At 37.3% G+C, this 26,986-nt stretch overlaps 1 protein-coding gene across 4 annotated transcripts in view; it reads right to left on the reverse strand.

Annotated features, from left to right (window-relative positions):
- Positions 1-1,966: 1,966 nt before the first annotated feature.
- Positions 1,967-26,986, reverse strand: part of KIF2A (kinesin family member 2A) — an 84,795-nt gene continuing 59,775 nt past the window's right edge. For 2 of the 4 annotated variants that reach the window (XM_050793736.1, XM_050793735.1), the window contains exons 10-21: positions 26,712-26,802; positions 26,515-26,578; positions 25,503-25,594; positions 24,729-24,871; positions 24,150-24,354; positions 22,689-22,799; positions 21,581-21,648; positions 15,887-16,000; positions 14,602-14,752; positions 10,472-10,573; positions 6,715-6,850; positions 1,967-2,857 (exon numbers count right to left, since the gene is read on the reverse strand). In XM_050793736.1, coding sequence (XP_050649693.1) covers positions 2,772-2,857; positions 6,715-6,850; positions 10,472-10,573; positions 14,602-14,752; positions 15,887-16,000; positions 21,581-21,648; positions 22,689-22,799; positions 24,150-24,354; positions 24,729-24,871; positions 25,503-25,594; positions 26,515-26,578; positions 26,712-26,802 — 1,363 coding nt within the window. In that variant the 3' untranslated portion in view covers positions 1,967-2,771. The remainder of the gene's footprint in view (positions 2,858-6,714; positions 6,851-10,471; positions 10,574-14,601; positions 14,753-15,886; positions 16,001-21,580; positions 21,649-22,688; positions 22,800-24,149; positions 24,355-24,728; positions 24,872-25,502; positions 25,595-26,514; positions 26,579-26,711; positions 26,803-26,986) is intronic. The other 2 variants (XM_050793738.1, XM_050793737.1) reach the window with 1 other exon arrangement.

The following is a 26,986-nucleotide window of genomic DNA, read 5'->3' on the forward strand; positions in this document are numbered from 1 at the left end:
AGCTAAACTGGAATGAAGTTAACAATAAAATTATCTTTTTTTATGGTTCTTAGGTAGATAACTATAGGCATAGCAAAATTTCAAAGGGTTTAGTAATTGAAACTGGTTTTATAGTTTTATATTTGCTTTCAACTTCAGAAAAACAGCCATTTCCCATAACTACAGGTTCCCAGTATTCCTGTGATTTCTGGACAATTAAAATTTCCAGTACTTTTTTCATATACCTGGTGCTTAGTTTTAAGCTATTTTAAAACTGTCAGATTGAGAATTTCAATAGATGTCATAAACAAGTTTTATTAGCTACTATGTTTAAATCAATATAATACTAAGTGCTGTTAATATACTATAATAGTTTTAGTAGCTATTTTGTTTCTATAAAAAATTAATAAAAATATCTTTATTGATATTTGGCTTTTTTTTAATACCTAAATTAATAGAAGGAGTGTTTCCAATTAATTTAACAAAGCCAGATTTGAAATCTGGCTTCAAAGTCATATAGTAAATGTTACTACATAATTAAAATAATGCTTGTTCTTGATGTGTAATCCAGAACAAAAGCGTCAAGCTGCTTTTGTTAAACAAATATGAAATATACATAAGGGTAGATTTTTTGTTTAATTTCACAAAACTCTTTTGCGAAGTTCACTTGTATCATCTCTATCCTTATAGTCAAAATTTTAAGATTTAACTTGGCTTTCTCGGGTTATTTCCCTCTACCCCTATGAACTTCTGAGTTTTAGTTCCTTTTCTGGCCTTCAGTTTTCACTATCTGTAAAGCTGAAGGACTGTGTTATACTACCTCCAGTATCTTTTCTGGTACTAATTTTTAAAATACCTGATCAGAATGAAGCCATCATAGTATAAGGCAGCATATTTGTCTATAAGGAGACTTTCCAAAGACAGTACCCATCCAATGCAAATAATAAATTTGAAGCTAATCTGTTGTGCTTTAAATGAGCAAATTCACGTCTTTATTGCCCTTTGAAAGTTGGTTAATCTCAAAAACTACCTTTTTTAAAATATCCTCTGCAAGGTCAATTGTAACAGTTCTCCATCCTTCCTCTTCCCTTTGAAATAAACACAAATAGAATATATCTTACAGCTGCAAGAAAACCTGAGTCCCTTCCAAAACAAAGGTGATTGAAGTAAATTCTCTCTAAAACTTATTCCATAGACTTCATTTATTAATAAGCATATTGTGAAAATCTACATTTGTTTTAGATTTCATGTTTACAGAGCTTTTCACACTTGTATTAGGATCTTTCACAACTACTCTCTGGGTTTTATGAACAGTAAAGTAAAGAATCTGGCTCATGTGACTCTCTATTCATAGCTCCCCTTTGGCTCCTATGAAGGAGCTGGTAGTTCCCTGGAGTAAATAAATCAAAACAAGATATCCTTGGGAGATTTTTAGCTGTTAATCTACTCCTGGACCTCATCCTGGGAACTGAGGGAAAACTCCTAGAGAGATATACAAATCTTTGAACAAAATATTTACATGAAAAGTGGCCAGTTTTCTTCCTTGGAGTAGCAATCTGTAAAAATAAGTGCTGCTGTTTAAAAAGTAGCATGCCCTACACCAATGTATTAGTGAGAATTTGATGATTCTCACCAAATAACAACGAAGTTTCACATTTGGTACTGGATGGAGCTTGGGTTAGATCTGCCTTTTAAGGCAAAGTCAACTCTTTCAGCTTAATTCTTTTTCAAGGGAGTAATGTACTGTCTACACTTGGCTTAAACTAACTTCTATTATGGACTACTTTCAATGTACATGTAAATGTTCATGCATCAGAAGCCAATTTCCTTTAACAGTACATAGAAAAGGTGTATTTTGGGGTGGTAATGAACACTTCAAATTAAGTAATGATATTGGTAAGGATCAAATTGCACTATTTTAGTCTTGTTAATACCACACTGGCACACACACTGCATATATATGTATTTTCCTAAGATAAAACTCTTCTCAGAATTTCATTACTTTTTATTATACACCAACTAGTTTATATTTTAGTTCTTTACAAAGAAAATGCTGAGAAAAATTATAATCACGTTATATGGTTTTAAAATCATAATTCCAGATTTCTTTACATATAAGATGGAATGGTCCAGCAGCTATATCCACTGTCACAGACTTTAGTTCCGTTCAATGATATGGCACATCCTGCAAAATTAACTAGTCACACACAAAAAATACAGTAAAAATGTACACACAAAGGTAATTTACAATGACAAATAAGGAATGTAATTTTTCTTGGCTGTGCTTCAGAAATTTAGGGTCAGTAGCCTTAATCAAGGCACAAAGCAGGAAAAGGTGAGCACAGCTGTCTCTAGGAGTGGGCAAGGTATGTACAATCACTGATGAGGTATGCATGCACGCAAAGGATTTAAAACTGCTCAGTCTCACTACAAAAATTGAACTGAGTTAAAAGGAAATGCTGTGGCTTCCCCCTACTATCTGGCTCTGGATCGAGTCCACAGTCTTACTTCATCAAATAGAAAATAAAACTGACAAGGATCTCCAAAAGTAAATCACTATTTGCGTAAATGAAACAAAATGCTTCATTAATCCCAATTCTTGGTTGTGCCTCCTGGACTAGAAGCATTTTGTAGACAAGAGTGTTTCACAAAATTGAAATGTAATTCAGGTGAAGGACAAAACATTTTCCACAGACACTTAAAATTCCAAACTTTCAAATGGCCCTTACAGCTGAACCGTTGTATGTTACAGTAGTGAGGGTTCTGGGAATCCTTTAGCAGCAAATGCCGGTTTAAAGGGCACGGGGTCTCTTAGGGTTGATTTGCTTGCTGGCTTGTTCCTCTTCTTGTAGAGCTGCACGGAAAGATTTCACTTTGTCTTGGAAAAAGAAAAGAAAGAGGGAATAAGTATTGTATTGCATGCAGTAAGAGTTTACAACTTTATGGGTTCGATCAAGTCAGCTGTGTTATTTCCTAACAGTTACTCAGTATTTTTCCTTTTGTTTTTGTTGTCTAGAAACTCAGAACTAAATACAGTGCTGAACTATTACAAAGTTTTTTGTTACAGATTTCCAGAAATACCTATTTTTCTATATCTTTCAATAGCTTTCTGTTCTGTTTGGCACATTTACAGTTCTTTGTTTTAGTTTATTAGAACTCCTTCTGGAGCACAGGCAGGTTTTACATGTGTAAAATACATAGTCTACCTTTTTTTTTTTGAGATGGAGTCTCACTCTGTTGCCCAGGCTTGAGTACAGTGGCGCAATCTAGGCTTACTGCAACCTCCACCTCATGGGTTCAAGCAATTCTTCTGCCTCAGCTTCCCAAATAGCTGGGATTACAGGTGTGCACCACCACGTCCAACTAATTTTTGTATTTTTAGTAGAGACGGGGTTTTACCATGTTGGCCAGGCTGGTCTCGAACTCCCAACCTCAGGTGATCCGCCCGCCTTGGCCTCTCAAAGTGCTGGGATTATAGACATGAGCCACCGTGCCTGGCCCCCCATTTTACCTTTTTTAAGTTATGAAAATTTAAAATATACTTGAATTTTTAGAAATTTACATTTTGTCCTCATTGTGACGAAGGGGGATTGTGAAGGGGTGATGACAAAACGATACGTTTCTTGCTTTTACACATTCTTTCCGGTCATCTACTGATCTAGAGTCATGTAAGAACTACAAATAGGTCAGTAAATTGTCAGATAAATTACATGCAGCTAAGATGAGACATCTTTCAATAACAGTGGCTCTCAACTGGATGTGATTTTTGGCCCCCAGCAGGCATTTGGTAATGTCGAGAGACATTTACAGTTATCCCAACTGGTGTGGTGCTACTGCCATGTGGTGGACAGAGACCAACGATGCTGGTAAATATTGTACAAGGCACAGGATAACACTCCTCAACAAAGAACTGCCTAGCCCCAAATGTTAGTAGTGCCAAGGTTACAAAACCCTACTCTGTAGACTTCAGAAGAAAATAAAGTTGGAATCTCAATTTTCCTCCCCTTTTTGGAAGTACAGTGATGTTTTGAAAAGTTAACTTTTCTGAAATTTTGAAATGAATTTAAGGACTTCTGGATTTGGTGCTCTCAAACTGTTACTGTTCTTTTTTTTTTCTGAGATGGAGTCTCGCTCTGTCACCCAGGCTGGAGTACAGTGGCGCGATCCTGGCTCACTGCAACCTCCGCCCCCCGGGTTCAAGCAATTCTCCTGCCTCAGCCTCCTGAGTAGCTGGGACTACAGGCGTGTACCACTATGCCTGGCTAATTTTTGTATTTTCAGTAGAGACGGGATTTCACCAGTTCACCAGGCTAGTCATGAACTCCTGACCTCAGGTGATCTACCTGCCTCGGCCTCCCAAAGTGCTGGGATTACAGGTGCCCAGCCCAGATTGTTCTTACGAATCTCAAATTTATCTCTGGATGGTTAAAAAAAAAATTCTAAGGACTGAATAATGTAATATATCTATATAGTAATTTCTTAAAAGTTATGGATATGCTTGATATACATGAAATTTGAGAAAAGGAAAGGAAGTCAATTAAGTTGAATGCTACAAAGAAAAAATACCAGAGTGCATTATGATCTGTCTTCTGAATAAAATGGATACAGAAGCTGATTGTGAATTATTGCAGATTAGAAAAATGATCAAAACAATTTAAATAAAGGGTTAAATATGAACAATATGAGAAACAAATGAAAATTTTAGTTCAGCAGTCACTGCTGACTTTACAGAATATGATTTCAAATAACCAACTTCATAACCAGTCAGCAACATATATGTGTTGAACATCTCAAATCCAAAAATCTGGCTGGGCATGGTGGCTCACGCCTGTAATCTCAGCACTTTGAGAGGCTGAGGCGGGTGCATCACGTGAGGTCAGGGGTTCGAGACTAGTCTGGCCAACATGGTGAAACCCTGTCTCTACTAAAAATACAAAAATTAGCCGGGTACAGTGGCACACGCCTGTAATCCCAGCTACTCAGGAGCCTGAGGCAGAAGAATTGTTTGAACCTAAGAGGCGGAGGTCGCAGTGAGCTGAGATTACCACTGCACTCCACTGGGCGACAAAGCGAGACGCCACCTCAAAAAAAAAAAAAAAAAAAAAAAAAAAAGCCAGGCTCATGCCTGTAATCCCAGCACTTTGGGAGGCCAAGACAGGTGGATCACCTGAGGTGAGAAGTTCCAGACCAGCCTGGCTGACATGGTGAAACCCCATCTAGATACAGAAGTTAGCTGGGCGTGGTGGTGCGTGCCTGTAATCCCAGCTACCCAGGAGGCTGAATTGCTTCAACGTGGGAGGTGGAGGTTGCAGTGAGCCGAGATTGTGCCATTTTACTCCAGCCTTGGGAGACAAGAGCAAAACTCCATCTCAAAAAAAAAAAAAATCTGAAACCTAAAGTGTTCCAAAATCCCAAACTTTTGGTATAATGCAAATATTCAAAAATCTGAAATCCTAAACACTTTTTTTTCCAAGCTTTTCACATAAGGGATACTCAACCTGTATATACTTCAAAACATCATGTTGTACCTAATACATACATTTTTATCTGTCAACTCTTTAAATTTTTTGAGACAGGATCTCTCTGTGTTGCCCAAACTAGAGTGCAGAGGCACGATCCTAGCTCACTGTAGCCTCAAACTCCTGGGATCAAGTGATCCTGCCACTTCAGCCTCCCAAGTAGCTGGGACTACAGGCAGGCACCACCATGCCTGGCTAATTTTTAAATTATTTTTTAGAGACAGGATCTCTATGTTGCCCAGGCTGGGATGCAAATTTAAATAAACGAATTAATTTGAAAGAAAAATAACCCTTCAACACAACCAATCAACTTCACAGAGGGCCTCCTTAAAAAAATAAGCAGCTTATGTATTGCCCCAAACTAGGAATTTCATTCTGGTATATGTTGGATTGCATGTACACACACATACAGATGCTCACTCACACATAAACAGCCAATGGTGTACAGATGCCTAAGAAATTAACAAAGAAATGCATAGCTGAAGCTACACAGATAAGCTAACTAAAAAACCAGAAAGATACGGTTTAGTAGGTAAGGCACATGCTTCCCTTCATGAGTAAGGTACAGAGGGTAGTCATCTTTACACCTCCTTCGTTTAAAAAAAAATGGCAGAGGCCAAGTGTGGTGGCTCATGCCTGTAATCCCAGCATTTTGAGAGGCCAAGGCAGGAGGACTGCTTGAGCCCAGGAGTTTGAGGCCAGCCTGGCCAACAAAGCAAGACCCCACCTCTACAAAAAATTAGAAATTAGCTGGGTGTGATGGCTCGCACCTGTAGTCCCAGCTACTCAGGAGACTGAGGTGGCAGGACTGCTTGAGCACAGAAGGTTGAGGGTGCAGTAAGCCATGATCACGCCACTGTGCTCCAGCCTGGGCAACAGAATGAGCCCCGAAAAAAAGCACAGAAAGAAGATAATTCTCATAAGCATCAGCCTACCAAACTAAAGATCTGAATAGGTACAAAAAATTATAAATTTGTTAAAAACACATTTTCTCTCTTTGACTGTCTTCTTAAAATATGAAAGAAAACTTGAAATGTATACCATGACTTTTAGAAAAACCACAATGGTTAGCTGTCTTTATTACCTCTCGGAAAATAGGTGCTAAACAGTGCCCACAATTTTTACTTCGTACGTCCTCTTGCAATATGAAACCCTCTCACTAATATACATACCAATACCAATCAGATTTCAAACATTAAAATGGAAAAAGAATTACCCCGCAGCTCAGTTAAAATGTCTATTTTTTGCTCAAGAATAGCTTCTAGTTGTGTGGCATATGAATCGACATCATAGTCTACTTCTTCAGTCATCTCTAAGAGAGCCTTTTCATCTTCTAACCACCGAATGGATTCCTACAAGGACAAAAATTCGATAATCCAATAAGCCTCTTTGTAAAACAGAAACCAAATTACAATTCTGTTAAATATAATCAAACATACTTAAGATAGTATTCTCTAAAATGTCAATAGACATAAAACATCTTTATTCACAGACAGTATAATTAAGAAATACAGTTCCAGAGTACATGGAACAACCTGGGTTTCAACTGTGTGGGTCCACTTATGTGGATTTTTTTCAATGTAAGTTACAATGAGTGTGCCTGCCTCTCCTGCTATCCCTTCCACTTCCTCCACTTTTGCCACCCCTGAGACACCAGGTCCAGCCCGCCTCTTCCTCCTCAGCCTACTCAATATGAAGATGATGAGGATGAAGACCTTTATGATAATTCTCCCTTACGATTTTCTTAATACTATTTTCTCTAGCTTACTTTGTGGTAAGAATACCTTATATAACATATGTAACATAAAATATGTACTCATAGACTTTTATGTTATTGGTAAGGCTTCTGGTCAATAGGCTATTAATAGGTTTTAGGGGAGCTCAAAAGATATATATATATTTCCAATGTGCGGGGGGTCAGTGTCTTTAACCCCCTGCAGTTTTCAAGGGTCAACTGTATGTCCTCAAAATCTAACACAAACACATGAAAGATGGGCTGAACAAGATCATTTCACTTCTTTACTTTTACTCTGGATGGGAATTTTGGGGAGAGAATGCATCAAATACATCAATATTAAAGAGGAGAATAAGTCTCAATACCTTAACAGCTGTCCCTAAAACAGGGGAAGAATGTGCATAATAAAGCTACTGAGCACTTTGATGGGGGCTATGGTAGCCTATAACCTGACAAATTAACATATCCAATTACAGACTTACAGTGGTTGCACCAAGAGGTAATAACAAATTCCAGCTGTGCATGGTGGCTCACGCCTGTAATCCCAGCACTTTAGGAGGCTGAGGCAGGTGGATCACTTTGAGGTCAGGAGTTCAAGATCAGCCTGGCCAACATGGTGAAACCCTGTCTCTTCTAAAAATACAAAAAATTAGCCAGGTAAAAATACAAAAAAATTACAGGCACGATGGTACATGTCTGTAATCCCAGTTACCTGGGAGGCTGAGGCAGGAAAATAGCTTGAACCCAGGAGGCAGAGGTTACAGTGAGCCGAGATTGCGCAATTGCACTCTAGCCTGGGCAACAGAGCGAGACTGTCTCAAAACAAAGAACAAAATAAGACCAGATCATTCTGAATTAAAGAGCTATTTGGACATAAAAGCTCTTATAGTGGATTTGCTTTTAGGATGCATACAATCTCAATTTTCTAAACATCAATTGACTTTTAGAAAACACAAATATACTCCAATTTTCCTTTTTTCTTTTTTTTCTTTGAGTTTCACTTTTGTTGCTCAGGCTGGAGTGCAATGGTGCGATCTCGGCTCACTGCAACCTCCGCCTCCTGGGTTCAAGCTATTATCCTGCCTCAGCCTCCTGAGTAGCTGGGATGACAGGCATGTGCCACCATGCCAGGTTAATTCTGTATTTTTAGTAGAGACAGGGTTTCTGCATGTTGGTCAGGCTGGTCTCGAACTCGCAACCTCAGGTGATCTGCCAGCCTTGGCCTCCCAAAGTGCTGGGATTACAGGCATGAGGCACCATGCCCAGTCATACAATCTAATTTTTCTTTCCTTTTCCTTCAGCTATACACTTAGATTTTGGTTTAACAAAACTTTTTTTTTGGCGAAATGGCAGATCATAATACAGAGGAATGATACAGAGAATTTTTTTTTAAATTATACGATATAGAGAATTGTAAAAATACAGGGTTGGAAGTCAGAACACCCAATTTTACCAAAAAACAGCTGTGAGACTTTATTTAAAAAATGGCAAGAGTGGGAAATGATGGTCTTTACATGATACCTTGTTCCAAAACGGCACAGATGACAATTTTCTTTTCTTTGTGTTTTTAAATAGAGATGGGGTTTTGCCACGTTGCCTAGGCTCGTCTCTAACTCCTGGGCTCAAGCAATCCACCCACCCTGGCCTCCCAAAGTGCTGGGATTACGGGTGTGCAATTTTCTTAAATTATTAGCATCCGTTCTCTTCTTAAACACCTGGGCTTGTAAAGAGAGTCTCATAATAAGAGTTTGACAGGCCGGGCGCGGTGGCTCAAGCCTGTAATCCCAGCACTTTGGGAGGCCGAGACGGGCGGATCACGAGGTCAGGAGATCGAAACCATCCTGGCTAACACGGTGAAACCCCGTCTCTATTAAGAAATACAAAAAAAAACTAGCCGGGCGAGGTGGCGGGCGCCTGTAGTCCCAGCTACTCGGGAGGCTGAGGCCGGAGAATGGCGTGAACCCGGGAGGCGGAGCTTGCAGTGAGCTGAGATCTGGCCACTGCACTCCAGCCTGGGCGACAAAGCGAGACTCCGTCTCAAAAAAAAAAAAAAAAAAGAGTTTGACTAAAACTCCAGAATTTTTGTTTTTTTTTCTCACTCTGTTGCCCAGGCTGGAGTGCAGTGGTGTGATCTCAGCTCACTGCAACCTCTACCTCCCATGCTCAAGGAATTCTACCTTAGCCTCCCGAGTAGCTGGGACTACAGGCACGCTATACCACACCCAGCTAATTTTTGTATTTTTTGTAGAGACAGGGTTTCACCATGTTGCTGCCCAGGCTAGTCTTGAATTCCTGGGTTCAAGTGATCCACCCTCCTCAGCCTCCCACAGTGCTGGTATTACAGGCCTGAGCCACTGTGCCTGGCCAAACTCTAATAGTTTTAATGAACATGTATCCTAATCTGACATAAAGTATTCTCTGTCATTTTGAGCCCTTTTTCCAGGTTCTTGAATGGCCTACAGCTGAAGTTCCTTTGTTTAATGACAAAGATTTCTTCAACATCAAAGAAGGAATACAGGTCAATAAGGGAGACAGTTGCTGGTATTTTTTCTCAAGAAGTGTTCATAGTATTATAGGAAGGTGGGGGCGGCAGTTAAGGCAAGTCAATTGTATAGTCTTCATCAAGATGTCCAAATGATATGTTCACTCCCTCAAATATCACCATGATAGGACATTTTCTTGTTTAAAAAAAGGGGAGTAGAGTATCACATAGTAAATACTTTTAACAGGTTGAATGCATAATGGGATGAATGCCTAAGGAGTTACTGCTACAGGTGGTGACATAACATCCTTCCCTCAACTTGCCACTGACCGCTCAGAGCGGTAACTCTCCATCTCCTGAAGTAGTCTACCTTTTCTGCAACAACTGATACTTCCTCAACTGCTCCAAAACCTTTTAAAAGAGTTTTTCTTAACTGCTATCGAATACATTGGCCTAATATTTAGAAGGAAGTACTGGTGGGCAGAAGTGACACTCTTCCCTAAAAATGGACAAACGACAAAAACCAGTAAGAGGGATGGGAGGTAAATAAAGCAGAACGTTTCAGCATGGTGCAAAGAAATGTTATTTGTAGCCATCATTCACTGTATTAAAAATTTGCCATGTCATATGCCCTACAAATATACATATACATATAAACAAGTATTTTTGAAAGAATAGTGTGACATTTATGGAACTATGAAAAATTCTTAATTTATCTCAATAAACATTTTCATGGAAGGCCCTGTCTTATTTTACCTGGAACACTGCCCTGTGATCTTCTACAACTTGTTCTTCCATTTCTACCATTTGTGAGACAGCTTCGTGGAAAGTAAACAGTTGTGGAGAAACTTCTTCTTCCTTAAAATAAACATAGTTAAGAAACTATGATATAGTGTGTATTTTAAATGTTATAAAAGTAGTTTTTTTATTTATGAAAATGTCATTTAGAAATTGAAGAGGCTTAAATGGTAAAGGCTAGCAAAATATATATAAAAGGCAAAGCCACAATTTCTTTCTTTAGGTAAAAATATGCAACTCTCAATAAGACAACTCAAACTTAGATGAGTAGGGAATATTTTTCACTTAGCCCAAGCTTTATTGCCAAACTACCCTGAAAGAGTACTCTTTTGGAATAGCCCAACTTTTCAAAAATACAGTTATTGTAGGCTGTAAATGTATGAAATATTTCCTCAGTATTGTTTACTTTTCACTAACAATTTAATTTACATGTTTATCTTGTTTCTTTTTTTAAAAGAGATATGAAGATAGTATCTTTAGATGATGAAAAGAAAATGTCTTTCAGGACTATTAAATTAGTGTTGTAAAGGACTTAACTCTTTTTTTTTTTTTTTTTGAGACGAAGTCTCGCTTTGTCGCCCAGGCTGGAGTGCAGTGGCGCAGTCTCCGCTCACTGCAAGCTCCGCCTCCCGGGTTCACGCCATTCTCCTGCCTCAGCCTCCCGTGCAGCTGGAACTACAGGCGCCCGCCACCGCACCCAGCTAATTTTTTGTATTTTTAGTAGAGACAGGGTTTCACCGTGTTAGCCAGGATGGTCTCGATCTCCTGACCTCGTGATCAGCCCGTCTCGGCCTCCCAAAGTGCTGGGATTACAGGCGTGAGCCACCGTACCCGGCAGAGGACTTAACTCTTAACTAACATTAATTTCTTAAATATACTATAGAATATATTTACCAGTTTTTATAGAAATTTCGATGGACAATTCACAATTTTACTTCATCAACAACAAAAAACATATATAGTTGACTCTAAAACAATACGTATTGGAACAGTACTCATCCACTTATATCTGGTTTTCAACCAACGCAGACTGAAAATACAGTATTTGAGAGATGTGAATCCTTCGTATTCAGAGGCCCAAGTTTTCACGTTTGCAAGTTCCATGGGGCCAACTGTGGGACTTGAGTATGTGCAATTTGGGTATATTCAGGCAGTCCTGGAACCAATCCTCCATGTATAACTGGGGTACAACCAAATACAATATATTCATATTTTTGTCCTACAGCAAGTCAGAGCTTCTCTGATCCCAGGTCAGGTTCAGATGATAATTAAAAAAAAAAAAACAACTTTGGCTGGGCATGGTGGCTCACTCCTGTAATCCTAGCACTTTGGAAGGCTGAGGCAGGTGGATCACTTGAGGTCAGGAGTTCAAAACCAGCTTGACCATCATGGTGAAACCCCGTCTCTACTAAAAATATAAAATATTAGCTGGGCATGGTGATGTGTGCCTGTAATCCCAGCTATTTGGGAGGCTGAGGCAGGAGAATCACTTGAACCCGGGAGGCGTAGGTTGCAGTGACCTGAGATCGTGCCACCACACTCTAATCTGGGCGACAGAGCAAGATTCCATCTCAAAAACAAAACAAAACAAAAAAACAACTTCTCCGATCTCTAGAGCATGTCTTAGATGCTGTTCCATTTTAATCTACTTTGTTAAGACAATATAGCAATAATAATATATACACACGCACCAATACTTAACTAAGGCTAATGCTGAGTCATTGGAAGATAATTCCCTGGGAGTGGCACAGGTGACAGAAATGCACACTCTCTCAAACATGGAGGCTGTAAAAACTCATGATGTCATACTCTCCTGGATTAGTCTGGTCACCTAACTAACCTCTCCAAATTCAGGCTCTACAGAGGCCCAATAGATGCAAGAATAAAATGGAAAGATATGCTATGGGGAGTACTTATCTTGCTCTGGTTTTCCACATCTTTGGGAGGTAACATATTTAGATGCAGTGCAGGGTTTGCTTTAAAGAGTCTAAAAGCAATTACAGTCTCTCTCAAAAATTCTGGACACAAATGATGGACTGAGGCCAGGATCTCATTTTTAGTTTCTAGGTTCAAAGTTTAAAACTCTTACTTTGAACCAGGTTTTCCCAGTCTTGGAACTACTGACATTGTGTGGGGATAAGGTGAGGGGGACACTCCGGTGCACTGTATCATGTTCAGCAGCATTCCTGGCTCTACCCATTACATGCTAGCGGCATCACCTCAGTTGTGACAACCAAAATGTCCATACATTTTGCTTTGGGGGCCAAACTGCTCCTAGTTAAGAACCACTGCTTTAAGCCCTGCTTTAGTAATCGTGATTTGGAACATGGTAACAAAAAGTAGTGCATGTATTTGTTACTCTAGAATATTTTGGGCTAAGTATCTGCTACAAAGTATTAGAACTAACTAATGTTGTTTTCGAAGAACACTGTATTGCAGGTAGCAATCAGTTTAATTGGTACAAGGTTTGGCATTGGCATAAGAAAGATCTAAATTTCAATCCTGGCTTCTGTACTTACTACTTGTAAAATCTTGGTCAAATTATTTAAACCTTAGAATATCAGTTATAAAGTAGGGATAATTATAGTACCTACTACACTGAGTTATGATAATGAGATCAGATAATAAAATGCTTAGCAATATATATCATGTAGTAAAAGCTACTAATCAATGCTAACTTTTAACATGATGAGAAAATGCCATAAGACTTAGTGGGAATAGAATGACACAAAACTATACAGAATATGCATTTTAAAAACACACCTTTACATCTCACACACAGAAAAGAACCCTCTCAATACATTAAAAGCAATTATGTGAAAGTGTATTATATATGTCTTCTTATTTCTTTATCTCTTTCTATCCTTATACAATGGGCATGTATTGTTTTTTGTAATTGGGAAATTACAAAAAAAAATTAAATTACAAAATATCATTAAAAATTTTAATCGTATAGAAAAGCAACCAGATTTGACAAATGTTAGTATTTTGCTGTTTGATTTTAATATAGTGCATGCATCCTTTCAATGTAGACGCATATGTCTACAGTTCTTTTGTTTTTAGGCTTTTTTCAATTTTTTTTGAGATGGAGTCTCACTCTTGACGCCCAGACTGGAGTGCAATGGTGGGATCTCAGCTCACTGCAGCCTCTGCCTCCCAGTTTCAAGTGATTCTCATCCCTCAACGTCCTGAGTAGCTGGGACTACTACAGGCATGAGCCATCACACTTGGCTAATTTTTTTATTGTTAGCTAATTTTTGTATTGTTAGTAGAGACAGGTTTTACACCATGTTGGCCAGGCTGGTCTTGAACTCCTGACCTTAAGTGATCTGCCCACCTCAGCCTCCCAAAGTGCTGGGATTACAGGTGTGAGACACCGCACCCAGCCTGTTTTCGAGCTTTTTAATATTTATTATATGTATAATTTTTAAAGTTGTTTTTCCCTATATTACTTTAATTTTTTCCCAAATTATAATATCAGACAACAATCTGAGGGAAAAAAATGAATAGTTTAGATTGGGGGTTGGATACTTCCTTAAAGGGCCAGATAATACATGTTGGGTTTATGAACCACACAGTCTCTGTTACTGCTGTTACGGTAAGAAAGCAGCTAGACAACCCTAAAGAGAATGTTCCAATAAAACTTTATTTGTAAAAACAGATGGCTGGCCCACAGGCTGTAGTTTGCTGACCCCTGACTTATTTATTCATTTATTTTAAGAGACAAGGTCTCGCTCTGTCACCTAGGCTAGAGTGCAGTGATGCTACAACAGCCCACTGCAGCCCAGAATTCCTGTACTTAAGCAATCCTCCTGCCTCAGCCTGCCTAGTAGCTAGACCTACAGGTGGATACCACCACACCTGGATGATTATTAAATTTTTTATAGCAAAAGGTCTCATTAAATTGTCTAGGCTGGTCTTGCACTTCTGGCCTAAAGCAGCCCTCCCACTCAGCCTCCTAAATTGGTGGGATTACAGGCTTGAGCAACCACACCCACAGCCTGACCCCCCTAAATGATAGTTTTCAGTTAAGTTCTGCTACTGATGAACTAAGATTATATCACTTACAACTATAGTAAGTCACTCACATTTTGTTCACAAAGAAGTTTTAGATCATCTCTCTGAGGGGAACTCCCCACACCCCACTGTGTCTCTAAGTCATCAATCTGGTTTGGTGGATGGTGCATTATTGGACGAACATCACCAGCAGCAGTTGGATCTACAGTCAATTCTTTGACCCTATAAATATATAAGAGGTATCTAAAGTTAAAAACACTCATGCAGAGGAACAAGAAAATACCAACCTATTCAATATACAAGCAATTCAGTTAACATACTAAGATTGATGATGTCACCTTTATAGGTAAAATTTATCTGAAATCTATAGAAACACATAAATGGTTGTTTAATTTTAGGAAATCTACTTAAATAACTTTATATAATTCATATTATATTAATTATATCAAATATAATTATTGTGCAAACTAAATGAGAATTAACAAAGTATGTAGATTCAGTATTCAAAGAAAAAAAGGTGCAATTTAAAATTTTTTTTTTAATTTTCAATTTTTTTTACTACTGGTTCATCAGAGTGAATGTTATTGCAATTAAATTATATGAACCGAAAAATGTAAACAATAACAGTTAGACCAATAACTGGATCACTGCTGAAACAAAACAAAAAAAACCATGCAGATTTCTGGTAGTTATCATGCTCAATTAAAATAGCTACATGTAAAATAATTTTATTTATAATGTATAAAGATTATAAGGTTTTAAGTTTTATCATTTGAAAAGAGTTTACTCATTATATTTAAACTTACACATTTGGGAGAGGGTAAGCTTTCTTTACTTTAAAAAAAAAAACACTTTTTGTTTTTCACCACAGTGGCCAGGTTGGTCTAGAATTCTCAACCTCAGGTGATCCACCAACCTCTGCCTCCCCAAGTTCTGGGAGTACAGGTGTAACCCACCACGCCCAGCCAAAAGAGGGTAAACTTTCTATGTCAAGAGGCTCCTTGCAGACAAGGAAACTCATAAGATCATACAGCATAAAGGCAATCTCTTCATTTTAAGCAAGATAATTTATCTTTTAACAATTTATCTTTTAATGGTAAGTATGCAAAAGTGACATCATCCTTAAAAATATGAGGGGGAAATAGGAAGCCTGAATTCTAAATCAACATTTTAAAGCAAACAAATTAATAAAAGACATAAGAATGCAGATCATGCAGTACAACCACCACCTGCCAAATGAAATGAAAATGAAAACTAAAATGGCTCAGGACAAACATAGCAAATGAAATGTTTATACAAAGCACAATTCAAAAGAAACTATAAAAATAAACATCTTATGTATAGAATGAAGTAGACCTGGTAACTGAAGGAGAAAAGTCGTCATATTCATAAGAAGGAGAGAGATCAGGGCGACTGCCACTACCCTGTGAGAAGGGAATGTCTGATGGACTAATTCCAAACTCCTTTACTCTGCAGCACCAAAACAGCAACAAATTAAAAGAAAATGCTCTTGAAAGACAGCAATGCACATTGCACATTTTCATTTAGTATTCACTTTTGTTTAGAAAAGGATATTGATAGTTGTGACAATGTATTTAGAATATTATTTTACAAATAACAAATTTTAAGAGGTTTTTGAACATCTTTGTTCTATCGATCCCCTGCTCTATAGTCCTAGGTCTTTCCTTTCTGGTGTATTTTCCTCTTTTCTCGTAATCCTTCCTAGAAGTTTAACTAAATCACTTAAATCTGAAATGCCCCTCTAACTACATGACCACTCAATCTAATTTCTTCATGTAGTCAGTACCATGACTATTTGTTTATTAGCATTCATGGCTCTTCAACGTTTTTGCCTCTTTTTCAAACTGGACACAAGGGAATTAAGTACTAATGCCTTAAGGCATCCATTGTTTGTAATGAATTAACTTCTTTCCTATGCATCCAGAATGGTATTAGCTGTGAAATGTCCTTAGTATAACTGAGAAAATATTCACTCTATTTTCAGTGGTTGGTGATTCAGATGTAGAACTCTGGTTGAGAACAGCCTTTAGCAATGAAATTTAAATTGCTTTTGTTAACATCTTCAAGTTACATTTAACCAAATTATGATTTTTCTCACCCCATCTATGTAATTCCTTATGTCTCCTTTGGGCCAACTCTATTTCATATCAATATAAAATATTTAAGTACCTCCTACATGTCAGGTATCAGGATTAGTCATTGTTAGGCATTATATTATTTAGTCCTTCAACCATCTTTGATTTTATAGATGAGAAAAATGACTCAGAAATAAAGTATCTTCTCTAAGGTCACTCACTGAGAATGTGGCATAACTGAGGTTAAAACCTAGCCCTGAGTACAAAGCCTATGTTATTTAAACACTTCAATATAATAATCATATTCTCTGATTTTCTTGTCATTTCTCTTAGGTTGAACTAAATGAAATTCCCTTCTTTATAGGTCAAAAACAAGTATCAATATCTTCATATAAATCAAACTAACATATTTCCTCTACTAACAGTCTTTCTTTGACCTATTGGTAATATCTACTGTCAAAGGTTCAATATTGGATTCATCTGCCCTTTATCCTTGAAAGTTTATTTACCACACATGCTGAAAAATGTAAATATCTTTTTTTTTTCTTTTTGAGATAAGGTCTCACCATATCACCCAGGCTGTACTGCAGTGGCTCAATCATGGCTCACTGCAGCCTTGACTCAAGTGATCCTCCCATCTCAGCTGGGACTACCAGTGGCGTGCCACCACCCCCAGCTAATTTTTTATTTTTTTGTAGAGATGTGGTCTCATTAGGTTGCTCAGGCTGGTCTCAAACTCCTGGACTCAAGTGATCCTCCTGCCTTGGCCTCCCAAAGTACTAGGATTAAAAGCATGAGCTACGGCATCTGGCCTGAAAAATCTAAATTTCTAATATTAACAATTATTTTCACTCCCACCCCATTTCTTATCTAAATCTTTTAATTTAGACACACTATTAGCTTCATCCACACATTTTTTCCTCTATCCAAAGCTCTCTTGCCCAAGCCAAACTCTACTACCTACAAGAATCATATTCTTCAATGTTACTAAAAACTCCTAATCACTCTAATCACTCTAACCTCTTCCATTATGCAAAGATTAAGTATCTCTGCTTCAGGATAGAGGCCACTGTCTGTTTTTCACATATCCTATAATTTTTTTTCCCTTGGTACAACCATTCCTTCCACTCTGAAAGTTTTCCCCTGTACTCCCCTCTAAAATATCTCTAATTGTCTCGCTGGGTGCAGTGGCTTATGCTGTAATCCCAGCACTTGCAGAGGCTGAGGTGGGCAGATCACTTATGGTCAGGAGTTCGAGACCAGCCTGGCCAACATGGTGAAACTCCATCTCTACTAAAAAAATACAAAAAAATTAGCTGGGCGTGGTGACGGGCACCTGTAATCCCAGCTACTTGGAAGGCTGAGGCAGGAGAATCGCTTGAACCCAAGAGTCAGAGGCTGCAGTGAGCTGAGATTGTGCCACTGTACTCCAGCCTGGGTGACATAGCAAGACTCCATCTTAAATAAATAAATAAAGTATCTCTAATTGTCATCTGATGAACTGGACTTGTCAACTTAATCACTTAGCAGCAATGTGTACTGTTACAAACTATCCCACAATTCCCACATAAAATTTTCAAAGTATATGATTCTAATATAAGGATATGAAAAAACATTGCTTTCACATCTGTCTAACTGAATTTTTAAGACAGAACTGCTCACTAAAGTAGCAACAGGAATAACTATTCCTATTATTTCAGGTACTGTGCTAAACATTTTACACAGATCACTTCTTTTACTCCTCAAAAACAATCCTTTAAGATGGACACGGTCATTAACTGTCCATTCTAAAGATGAGGAAATAAGGGCAGAGAGAGGTTAAGTAACTTTCCTGAGGCTTTGGTACCATTAAGTAGTAAGGAAGTTATTAAACCTATTTTGTCCTGAGAAATAACACTTCGATCACTAAGCTATGTCTTAAATACAAAAAAGTTTAAACAGTTAAGAGAGAAATAGTTTCCTAAAAATATGAAAATTTTAATGTAATGCCATCTACCCACCACTTCAAAGTATTGGTCTAAATAAAATAAGGCAGATTTAGCATAAAGGAGGAATTAATTATTTTTGGCTGTTAAAAAAAAATATTGACTCTTAAGGTCATAAAACATTGGTATGAGTATCAAGGAAGGTTGAAAATCTTTATTCCTAGAGATTTGGAAATAAAATTGAAAAAATTATGTGTCTGATATGATTAGGCCCTGTGTCCCCACTCAAATCTCATATTGAATTATTATTTCCAAGTGTCAAGGGAGAGACCAGGTGGAGGTAATTGAATCATGGGGGCAACTTCCTCCATGCTGTTCTCGTGATAGTGAGTTCTCGTAAGATCTAATGGTTTTATAGGAGGCTCTTCCCAAGTTTGCTTGGCGCTTCTCCTTCCTGCTACCTTGTGAAGGTGCCTTGCTTCCCCTTCCCCTTCCACCATGACTGTAAGTTTCCTGAGGCCGCTGTGGCCATGCTGAACTGTGAGTCAAATAAACCTTCGTAAATTCCCCAGTCTCAGGTATTCCTTTGTAGCAGTGTGAGAACGGATTAATATAGTGTCCCAAATGGTTAGTCATGTTGCAAGTGAGTTACATGATATAACAGTAGGTTAAAACATTTTACTTTGACCTAAGCAAACTAGAGGAACAGCTAGATATAGCATTTTCACAATATTAGGGAGCAATCTTTTGTCGTCTCAAATCTTAAGAAACAGAGGGGTTTTGTTTGTTTTAATTCTATAACATGGCAAGAATCTACTACACTAGGCTGTTCCTCATCTTTCTCAAGAATTATTCTGAAATAAGAAACATTTTAAATTAATGATAAAAATCCCACATATCAAAAATGTTAATTACAAAGATCAATTAAAACTAACACAATAAGCTACGAGCTCATAATTCAAACTTTAAAAGGGATTAAATTTAGAAAATACAATAGTTCATACTTAGAAATGTAGTTCTATTACTTTTTTCTTTTTTAAGACAAGGTCTTGCTCTGTTGCCCAGGCTAGAGTACAGTGGTGTGATCACAACTCACTGTAGATTCAACATTCCAGGTTCAAGCAATCCTCTCACCTCAGCCCCCCAAGTGCCTGGGACTACAGATGCAAGCCACTACACCAGGCTAATTTTTGTATTTTTTATAGAGATGGGGTTTTGCTATGTTGCCCAGGCTGGTCTTGAATTTCTGGGCTCAAGCAATCCACCCGCCTGGGCCACCAAAAGCACTGGGATTAAAGGTATAAGCCACCACACCTGGCCCTATTACATTTTTAAAGAAGTGATTATATTTTAATACCTTTTTACAAAAGCTCAATAGGTTTATACTGTCCAACAGTGTTTACTACCATTAAAAAAATCTCTTTAGAAACAAGATGCAAAAAAATCTGGGGGGTTATAATACCATTTGTGTAATGTTCAAATACAGCTACCTATGTTACCGAGAGATAACATTCATAGGTAGTAAAATTATTTTTATAAAGAGGACAAAAAAAACAAGTAAAGTATTCCACAGAAGTTAATACATGGGTTACATCGGGGTAGAGATAAATGAATAAGGCATGTTATTCAGGATTTGTGAACAGGAAGGAGCACATCGGGAACCTTTTGGGGGGCCAATAATGCTCTATTTCCCAAACCAATGACAGGAGTTTTCACTTTATAAATATCCATTATCCATTTAATTATTCACTTATACTTTAGGTGCTTTTCTATATGCATAAGTATTTTACATTTTAATAAAAAATTTTAAAATAACATTTCCATAGTGATTAAAACAAAGAAATAGGACAGATACTTCTGTCCAGCAAAATTAAGAGAACTGTTATACTAGAATTAAGAGAACTGCTATACTAGAAATGGATTACAAAGAGGAATTTTGTCTCTAGGTTAAAATCACAAATTTAACATGTGAGAAGAGAAATTTAACATTAAACAGTCATTCAAAATAAGATCAGTGGTAAATAAAGTCACTCAAGAGAAGTGGGGAAAAAATCTATGGATCATATATAAATATGCCCGTTATAATTCAAAGTTCCAAAGGCATTTCATGACTATATAGAATAAACTGCTTTAGTAGTCTATAATGCATTCTGTCCTTCTATCTGTAATAACCCAGTTATAATATTTATAACGTTTTGAAGACTATTAATATGAATAACAAAAATGTAACCCACATAGAACACCAGAAGGGGCCAGGCGGGGTGGCTCACGGCTGTAATCCTAGCACTTTGGGTGGCCGAGGTGGGTGGATCACCTGAGGTCAGGAGTTCAAGACCAGCCTAGCCAACATAGTGAAACGCAGCCTCTACTAAAAATATAAAAATTAGCCGGGTATGGTGGCACACGCCTGTGGTCCCACATACCCAGGAGACTGAGGCAGGAAAATCGCTTGAACCCAGGAAGTGGAGGTTGCAGTGAGCTGAGATCACACCACTGCACTCCAGCCTGAGTGACAGAACAAGACTCTGTCTCAAAAAAATAAATTACATAAAAAAAAAAAGGAACACCAGAAAGAACTGTGCTATCACTTCTTCCTCAAATCCTAGATTCCCCATATATAGCATTTAATATTATCAGGAATAATCTGGACCATATACCAAAACAATTTAAGAAATACAAACTAGTCCCTGACATTGATTTACTTCAGAGTCTTAATGTAATAAGAAGAATTTGCATGATTTAAATGCAGTAAAATATTAGGAAATAAAACAGTGAAATGGAAACCTTGTTCTAGGATAAAAAGACCAATTTTACTAAAGTGATTAATCCCTTCCCAAATTACCCATTTCCACTGATTTTTAGAATTTGACAAAATGATTCTACATATCATCTTAAGGAATAATATGCAAAACATTTTTTTTTGAAAATTGAAAGAATAATGTAGTAAGATTTACCCTATCAGATATTAAATTATACTGCATACTGCTCTACTCCCCTCAAATTTCAAAATGGAGAACTATCTCTCATACCTATTTGCATATCTTAACGTATTAAGAGTATTTTCACAGGATGCCATTCCTGGAGAGATTGTGGCAATCTACAGGAAAAAAAAATGCAGAGGTAAAGAAAATGTCATAAATGATCAAGACAATAATACCGACATGCAGCTCATTTAGGTCTAATCTTACCATGATTATTTAAAAATAAAGACTTATTAATGTTATCTCAACTCCAAGATTATATTATCATATCTATAATCAGATAAAGTCTAGTTAAATACAAACTATGAAGGCACCCAGAAAACAATCAAAATCCAGCAGAAATGGAGGAGGTTAACACCTGGAAGGAATAGTACTGACTGATCCCCACTCCACCCAACTTTTTTTTTTTAAACAGCTTTTTAACAGAGGGCAAGCTCTGCTGCTGTCACACAGGGCAACTAAAACTTAACTGAAAACTTGCAGTCTCTCTGGTTAAGAAATTAAAGGATATAGTTTGGGAGTGCACTTCATAGCAGCTGGAAAAGTAAACTTTGTCCCAGAAGGGAAAGTGCTACAGAGAGTGTGGTACTCTCCCTTCTGGGACAAACTTTTATATATAAACTGCCCAAATCCCTAGCTGATTCCTGACCTAGACATACACAAGGCAAACTATAGGCAACACAGCTAAATCTGAAAGGACTAAACAAAGCTTTCAATTACAGTTGTTGCCCAGGGGAGATAAGAGTTTGGAGTAAGTTTAAATTTCTGCTAAACAAAAAACCAATAACCTTCAGAAGAACATAACAGAATCCAGTCTCTACGTTCATTCATAATACACATGATATAACCCCAAATTACCAGACATATGACCATAAAGAAAAGTGTGACCTATACTCAAAATGAAAGAGAGAGAAAGAGAAAGAGAAAAAGAAAAAGGAAAAAAATCAAGAAAGACCAGCCCTCGAGAACACCTAGATGCTGAAATTATATAACTGCAATATAATCCTCTCTATCAGAGTGGGAGGGACCACATCTTAAATATCACCATATCACTCATAATAGAAGGTTTCAAATGATTGTCACTAATACATTTTCCATAAATATTGTGTAGTTATTCCTTCAGGATTAAAATAAAACAAACAAAAAATAAACTTACCATGCAGGTACGAGAGTTTTCACCTATGAAAGAATCTCTTAACACCTGAGTGAGTTTACTTGCACGGAAAGGAGTATGAGGTTTATTTCTACCTAAGGCTCTGATGCACTCCTGAAAATTAAGAAAACAAGTCTCACAGATTAGTCTTTCTTATAAAGGGTAATCTTAATTAACATATGTTAAAAGGTCTCTTACTACAACTTCAACATTTAAGGTCTGATCAGCTGTGAAAATTCTACTAACAGTTTTATTTATTTATTTTTTTTGAGACAAAGTCTCGCTCTGTCACCCAGGCTGGAGTGTGGTGGCGCAATCTTGGCTCACTACAACCTTTGCCTCCGGGCTTCAGGCAATTCTCCTACCCCAGGCTCCCAAGTAGCTGGGATTACAGGTGCCCGCCACCACGCCTGGCTAAGCTTTGTATTTTTAGTAGAGATGGGGTTTCACCATGTTGGCCAGGCTGGTATCGAACTCCTAACCTCAGGGGATCCACCTGCCTCAGCCTCCCAAAGTCCTGGGATTACAGGTGTGAGCCACTGCGCCTGGCCAACAGTTTTAAAGCATGGTGTAGATGTTTCCATAAATGCTAATTCAAGAAAATAAAAAATGACAACAAAAAAACCTACTTTATTCTTCCAAGAGATATTTCTGGAAACTATGACTAGTGTTTGAAAGTGACAGGCAGTAGGATAACTGTAAAAAGTTAATTTCTTAACATGGCACTCCAAAAGAAAAAAACACAGTCTTATTATAGCCTTCCCAGCTTTGCTTTTCTACTCAAGGAAAATATGTAATAACCTGGCCTAACATTTTGAAAGCCATTCCACATTTTTCTGAGAAACTATTTCTTAGCTCAATTCAGTGGTTCATTGCCCTCCTCCTAGAAAATATGGCTGATTAAGACCCTCTGGGCTGGGCACAGTGGCTCGTGCCTGTAATTCAAGCACTTTGGAAGGTAGATCACGACGTCAGAAGTTCGAGACCAGCCTAGCCAACATGGTGAAACCCCTATCTACTAAAAATACAAATATTAGCTGGGCGTGGTGGTACGTGCCTGTAATCCCAGCTGCTGGGGAGGTTGAAGTAGGAGAATGGCTTGAACCCAGGAGGTGGAAGTTGCAGTGAGCTGAGATTGTACCTGAGACTATACTGAGAGTACTCCAGTCTGGGCGACAGAGCAAGACTCAGTCTCAAGAAAAATAAAGACCCTCTGGAGTCTACCTATGTTGCCCCAGAACTGACCTACCCTCTCACATATCCTTTATCCCATCTAAAAAGAATAGAGAATGTGTGCAAGGAAAAATTCTGGGTATAATAAAATCACATTATAAATTATAAGCATCTGAATTTCAAAAACCTCTGTTTTTATTAGGTAAAATAAGTACTATTATTTTGCAACTGAGTAAAGAAAATTAAAGTTAAAAGCAAAAGACCTTTCATGATAAAATATATTTTATTTACCTTGAGTGCTAAAAGGCTTTTATTAATTTCAGCACCTTCAAGCCTAGTTTGCCTGTCCGCACTGGAAGTATCAGCTCCTCTTTCATTTCCAGCCAAATCAATGAGAGAAAATTTGCCATGTAGTTTTCCTTTCCTTCTAAGAATAATCTGAAACACTGCATGGCTCCGAGATGAATGTGCATTTGCAGATGTTTGACCGGATGTTCTGCAATATGATTAGGGACATCTTGATACATAAAAACTTCAATTAACATGTTCAAACCACATTATTTTCATTAAAAACAACAGCAGCAACAAACACCAATTTAGCTAGTTTTCATCTTTTAAATACAGATAAGACACTGAGTTGTAACACTTACATAGAACCAGATTCATACAATTTAATCTGGCATATTTCTAATATATTTGTAATATAGTATCAATATAATAATTGTCACTCACACTTACATGTAACACAAGTTTTTATGAACAATGATTTTTACTTCCAAGATGTATTGACAGATAACATCCTCGTTTTGTTATGCTATACCCAAAGTTTCTAAAACTGAAGTTTCCTTTCTTAATCAAAATGAAATTTACCTGCAACTGTTGCCTATGTCAATGAGTTTCAGTACATCTTCAACACATTTGACCTCCCGTTCCTGTAATCCCACCACTTGAACCTGCTGTTTTCCATCTTCTAGAACTCTTAATTTTGTTTTCCTATTTAGCAAGTCAAACACCTATGAAAAACCATATTCAAATTAGAAAACTAGCTTTAAAGTAAAAAAGAGGCTAGGCACAGTGGCTCACGCCTGCAATCCCAGCATTTTAGGAGGCTGAGGCAGGAGGATAGCTTGAGCTCAGGAGTTCAAAACCAGCCTGGGCAACATAGTGAGACGCTGTCTCTGCTAAAAACAAAAAAAATTAGCTGGGCATGGTGGTGCATGCCTATAGTCGCAGCTACTAGGAAAGCTGAGGCGGGAAGCTCACGAGATTGAAGCTACAGTGAGCTGTGATCATGCCACTGCACTCCAGCATGGGTGACAGAGCGAGATCCTGTGGCAATTAAAATATCAGTTCTATAAAAATAAGTCACCCAGAGTTTAAGAATTATTTCAGAGATTAAAATAATAATTAGAATAAGAATTCTCAACATTGAAGTTGAAAAGTTTCAAAGGACATTTTAAAAAAAACTCATAAATTCTAACATAAAAGTTCTAAATACACATAAATTATGGTGGTCAAGGCTGCACAACAATGTGAATATATTTAATGCCACTGAACTTAAAAATGGTTAAAATGGCAAATGTTATGTTATATATATATATATATATATTTAAAAAAATTAAAATTAAAAAAGTTCCCACTTACCTTTCCACTATAAATTTCAAAGAAGGTTGCATATACTTGAAGTTCTAGCTTCTTATAGTTTGGCTTCTTTAGCATTAAAAAGACATCTCGAGCTGTCAAGAATTTCATATACAGAAAATTGAGATGCAATAAATATTTTTAAAAAGCAACTCAAATTGTCTATTTCTAGAGAAATCAGTTAATCTTTACCTAGGATAATAGTATCAATAATAAAAATGAGAAATAAAGTGAATATTGATTTTACAAAAAATAGTATTAATAGAAGCTATTCTCTTTCATATTGCATAAAAGGGTGCTACTTTTATTTATATATATTAGTATTTATATTTATAAATAGCATAAAATTACAGGTGGTCATAATGAAGTTATTCTCATACCATAGCTAGCTTTTTACAGTTCAGAAATTCAACAATTGAGACTAATCTCCAACAATGTGCTAGAATACGCTGACAAATATAATCAAGATTTCTGCCCCCTCAAAGTCAATCTTACAGTTTTTTTTGTTTGTTTGTTTTTGAGATGGGGTCTTGCTCTGTTGCCCAGGCTGGAATGCAGTGGCATGGTCTCGGCTCACTGCAACCTCTGCTTCCTGGGTTCAAACGATTCTTCTGTCTCAGCCTCCCGAGTAGCTGGGATTACAGGTGCCTGCCACCACACCTGGCTAAGTTTTTTTTTCATATTTTTAGTAGAGATGGGGTTTCACCATGTTGGCCAGGCTGGTCTCGAACTCCTGACCTCAAGTGATCCACCCACCTTGGCCTCCCAAAGTGCAGGGATTATAGGCGTGAACCACCACGCCCAGCCTACAGTTCTTTTCTTCTTAAAAAAAAAAAAATCTTGTGAATATATAATCTTACAGTTCTTTTCAAGCAATCTAATAACCTATAATTGACATAATAGACAGTCAATATAGCATTATAGTTGCTGAACAATATTTTAAAGCCTTATTTCAAAGTTACCTGAATAATACCTAAGAAGAATATTCCAAATTATATGGAAAAAGGACAGTTACCTGCTAATGCATAAATTCCTTTAGAACAATCTTGGTTCTTTCCTGAAAAGTCACCACCCATAGTCTATATTTTAAAAAGAAAATAAAGAACAGACATTACTCAGGAATAACTCTTAAGAATTTAGGTCTCGGAATTAAGCTATAAGGAAAAGAAACTGTAGCTTCATACCAGAATGTAACTTTAATAAATCACTTACATGAGTTTTTCCACTTCCAGTCTGCCCATAAGCAAAGCATGTAGCCATTCCTCTTTCAAATATAGTTTCCACTAGTGGTCTAGCAGTAAACCTTAAAAATAAAATGCATCAGTCAGAATGTGTCACCAATATTTTGATGAATAAAAGTAATGCTGAGTAATACAAAGTATTTTATTAATAAACAAAACTTAACAGCAAGATTCTAAACAAATCTTTGTTAAAAATTTTAAATAACAATATCAAAGAATTGATTTAAGAATTTTAAATATCATATG

The sequence above is a fragment of the Macaca thibetana genome, chromosome 6, assembly GCF_024542745.1.
Source record: "Macaca thibetana thibetana isolate TM-01 chromosome 6, ASM2454274v1, whole genome shotgun sequence".
Lineage (NCBI taxonomy): Eukaryota > Metazoa > Chordata > Mammalia > Primates > Cercopithecidae > Macaca > Macaca thibetana.